The sequence below is a fragment of the Solanum tuberosum genome, unplaced genomic scaffold (assembly GCF_000226075.1).
Source record: "Solanum tuberosum cultivar DM 1-3 516 R44 unplaced genomic scaffold, SolTub_3.0 contig00170, whole genome shotgun sequence".
In the NCBI taxonomy this organism is placed as follows: domain Eukaryota; kingdom Viridiplantae; phylum Streptophyta; class Magnoliopsida; order Solanales; family Solanaceae; genus Solanum; species Solanum tuberosum.
Window position 1 is genome coordinate 1 of NW_006240598.1, and position 4,111 is coordinate 4,111.

A 4,111-nucleotide genomic window follows, 5' to 3' on the forward strand; every position below is an offset into this window, starting at 1 on the left:
GCGGACAACTTTAAGGGGCTACAGATGACTTTGGCCATTCCAAAAGAAGAGGGTGTTTGGATTGACTTAAAAATTGGTTAAACCTACTTTTAAGTCAGTTTTTTATTTATGAAAGTGTTTGAGTGATATAAAAATACTTAAAATAAGTCAAACATGACTTTAAATAAGTTAGAAAGTGTTTGGTAAAGTTAAAATAACTTAAAATAAGTTTAAAATGACAGTTAATAACCAAAAGTAACCCTTCTCTACTTTTTATTTTTTTGATTTAAAAGCTATTTCAATATAACTTTTTATTTTTAATTTAAATGTTATTTTTCTTTAGCCAATCCAAACGGGCTCTAGGTTATTCTACAATTTTATTCCAACCAAATATGAAATAAATTCATTCTTAAATTAATCATCTCTTATTATTGTACCAAATGAATTTAAAGTGTGTTTTTAATACTTAGCTAGTAAGTAAATAAATAAAAAAATAAAAACACAAAATTAGGAGGAACAAGACACTCAACACTGTTCACTGCTGATTCAGCCCCAAACACACACACACACACACACAAAAACCTGAGATCTGTCGATCTCATGGTGTACAATGTTTTTCGATGAGCAATTCTTTTGATTTCATTCGAAAGTTGTAATCTTTTTTATATACAAACATCATTGGATTGAAGAGAAAATTGAAAAGGGGGGAAAATGAGTGGATCTCTGATAAGTTCGAGGGCATTTGATTGGTATACAGGGCAGATGATAATTATAGCCCTTTTGGTAATGGTGGGTTCTTTTTACACTGGTACACTTTTTGGTGAAAACCCATCTCTCTATATCCATCAAGAACAGCAGCAAAGTGAAAATCTCACTGCTGATTCCAACCCCATTTCTTCAGAGTCATCCTCTGGTGAGTCCTCTGTTTGTCTTTTTCAAGAATTGTAGTGTTTAGAGTGTTCTTTAGTTATAGAATGAAGGGAGTCTTGTAGCAATGGTAAAGTTGTCATCTTGCCTATGTCACACTCCTTGGGGTTGTGACCCTTTACTGGATCGTGTATGAACGTGGGATGTTTTGTGTACCGAGCTGCCCTTTTTAATTATGTCATAGAATAGTACTAGTGTAAATTGCAAATGTGTGGACTTTTTGGTAAATGAGGGTCATTACATGTAGATTGTAGAATGTTTGGTAATCAAAAATGGAGTTCAAGTTATGTTTGCTTATGAAAGATTTTAAGTAATTTATTGTTTTTCCCAATGTAACCGAAAAAGATTGCAGCTTTTTGTTTGTTAAAAGAATTTAAAGAATGTTTGAATGGACTCCCAGAATGGTAATTGGGATGGGGTAGTAATTGTTAGTGTGTGACTGTAGGAGAAATGTGCTGAGAGAATTTGATTTTAGTCTTTCCGAAACAGCCTCTATACCTCTATGAGATAAGGTAAGGTTTGTGTACACTCTACTCTCCAAGACACATCCATGGGATTACATTGGGTATGTTGTTGCACTGGGGAAGCTAGTCTTTCAGAATACAAGTAGGTTTCGACTTCCCTGTGTATATGGTTGGTTGAGAGCTGGGCGATTAAATTATGAAAAAGAAATGATTTTGAGTTGCTTATGTGATTGGTAATGTTTGCTGCAAAAAAGTTGTTGAAATTTCCTTCTAGGTGGGTTAATTAGATGAAAAAATGATAACTTTCTTTGGTTATAAATGATAACTAGGCGCTGTTCATGTTTGTGCTGGAGCAAGATAGAAACCCAACGGATAAAGATTGATACTTAGTATTGTTATTGTTGTTTGTAGCTTATCTATTTAATTGGGTTGTCTCAGAAGGTTTTAGTGTAAGGACAGTGCATCTTACTTGTTTCGGTTTTGCTTTTCTTCGGCTTTATATGAATCTATATTTCCCTTGTATCTCAGAGATACTGACCCTCCTACTTGAATCTGATCTTTATGTGTGCATGGGCAAACTTGTTGTTTTCTCGAGGCAAATCAATATGGGCATTGTTCTGATTACTCTTGAATGGGGCTTGTTAGAAATAATTGCATGGTTGCTTAGTTAAAGTGGAGGCTTTAATCCTACCACAGGCACAAAATCCATTTGGCTAGTGCAATGGGATATAGGTCCACTGGCTTCTACTTTGTCAAATAGATTTGGTAGAGATTTGCAACTTTGACAAGTGCAAACTTGTGATGTTCAGTAATTTGGCAGTATCGCGACCTTAGATCCAATTTAGGGAAATAGTTATCCCATTTAATTCATCAAACAACTCCTCTATGTCATGTAGTAAACTTGTTCTCGACTGTGTGACTATTAACTCTTAGTCCCCCACATCCTTCAACAATATTCTTTATTTTTAACCATCACTATTTATCCTCCTTGTCAACCTTACTACTTGGGAATTCCCTCTAGAAACTGAGATGCATTCTGTCAGGCAGTCAACATGTGTCCATGTGCATTTGTGTTCTGCCTCTTCTTTACCGTTGTACTTTCCTTAAATTTGTCACTCTCACCCTCGATGTCAGTTTCCCTCCGCTGCAGAGAGCAGTCCCTAATTGATTGAACTTTGAGTTCTCAGAGTTGACTCTCTTTTCTTTGGCTGCTTTTACTGGCTTCCTGTTATCGGAATCTCTGATCCATATATTTTAATAGTAATATGCATGCAGGTAGAGAACATGAGGTGCCTATTTGTATAGAAGATTGGTTGTCTTTCGTAGAGAACATATCTTACTGTAGATTCTTTACTTTCTGCTGTACCTCTTGTTTACGGGAGATCCCCATTATTACACTTGACTTGATAAAAAAATAATATGCATGCAGGTATTCTGAAGTTCAGGAACAAGATTGCTCTTTCTTATCGGGTGGTACCTCTCACTATCCCTGAAACTGGGATAAATGTATGTCCTCTGAAATTTAATGAGTATATCCCCTGTCATGACATTTCTTATGTTAAAGAGTTGATGCCAAAATTAGATCTTTCAAGGAAAGAAGAGCTAGAGAGGCACTGTCCTCCACTTGACAGGCGCTTGTTTTGTTTGGTTCCACCTCCAGCTGATTATAAGATACCAATAAGGTGGCCAACTAGCAGAGACTATGTATGGCGGAGTAATATAAACCATACACGTCTTGCGGAGGTAAAAGGAGGACAAAATTGGGTACATGAGAAGGATCAGCTTTGGTGGTTTCCAGGCGGTGGAACTCATTTTAAGCATGGAGCTACAGAATATATTGAGAGGTACGCGGTCTGTTTTTTTTTCACTTCTCCTGTCCCTGTCATTATTGGAGTTGCAGCTTTTTGATTATTCCATGAAAAATGAAAATCGACACAATAAGGCTTCCCTAAAGCAATTTAATGAAGCCATTTGTACTAGATGATCCATTACACTTACTAAGAATGGTGAAAATCAATTCTTAACGCTACCATTCTTCTATGTATCTGATGTACGTAATTCATTTCTTCAATGCAGATTAGGAAATATGACAACTGATGAGACAGGTGACTTGCGTGCGGCAGGGGTATATCAAGTGCTTGATGTTGGTTGTGGGGTTGCCAGTTTCTCTGCTTATCTTCTTCCACTTAACATAGAAACACTGTCTTTTGCTCCCAAAGATGGTCATGAAAATCAAATTCAATTTGCTTTGGAACGAGGAATCGATGCTATGATATCTGCTATAGCTACAAAGCAGCTACCGTATCCAAGTAACTCTTTTGACATGGTCCATTGTTCCAGATGTCGAGTTGATTGGCATGAGAATGGTGAGTATTTCTTTCATTAAACATGCGAACCTTGTATGCTTAAATGTTATTGACCTAGATCATTAAATAAGGAAACTGTATCTAATTATTTGGCTTTCTACATCATATATGTTAATAGTACATAAATTTGCAAATTTCAATGAATTTAATGCTGTGTTAGAATCTACAAGGCCTTAGATATCCTCATAATAGACTTGTTCCACCGGCTTGATCATCATGAAGATAATAGCTTATTCTTTTTATGTCAAGTAAACTTTACTCAAGACACTCTCGTGACAACTAAACTGTTATAGCTGAGTTTCGAAGTATGAATATGACTCTGGTTCTCTAAGGTATTTGAAGGAGATTATCTAAGGTAGTCTTTTCATTATATGC

General features: G+C 36.0%; 1 protein-coding gene across 1 annotated transcript; it reads left to right on the forward strand.

Annotated features, from left to right (window-relative positions):
- Positions 1-480: 480 nt before the first annotated feature.
- Positions 481-3,771, forward strand: LOC102579536 (probable methyltransferase PMT7). The gene is made up of 3 exons (XM_006367986.2): positions 481-892; positions 2,800-3,214; positions 3,447-3,771. The coding sequence occupies exons 1-3, from the start codon at positions 691-693 to the stop codon at positions 3,754-3,756; spliced, it is 927 nt and encodes a 308-aa protein (XP_006368048.1). The 5' UTR covers positions 481-690; the 3' UTR covers positions 3,757-3,771.
- The last annotated feature ends 340 nt before the right edge of the window (positions 3,772-4,111 follow it).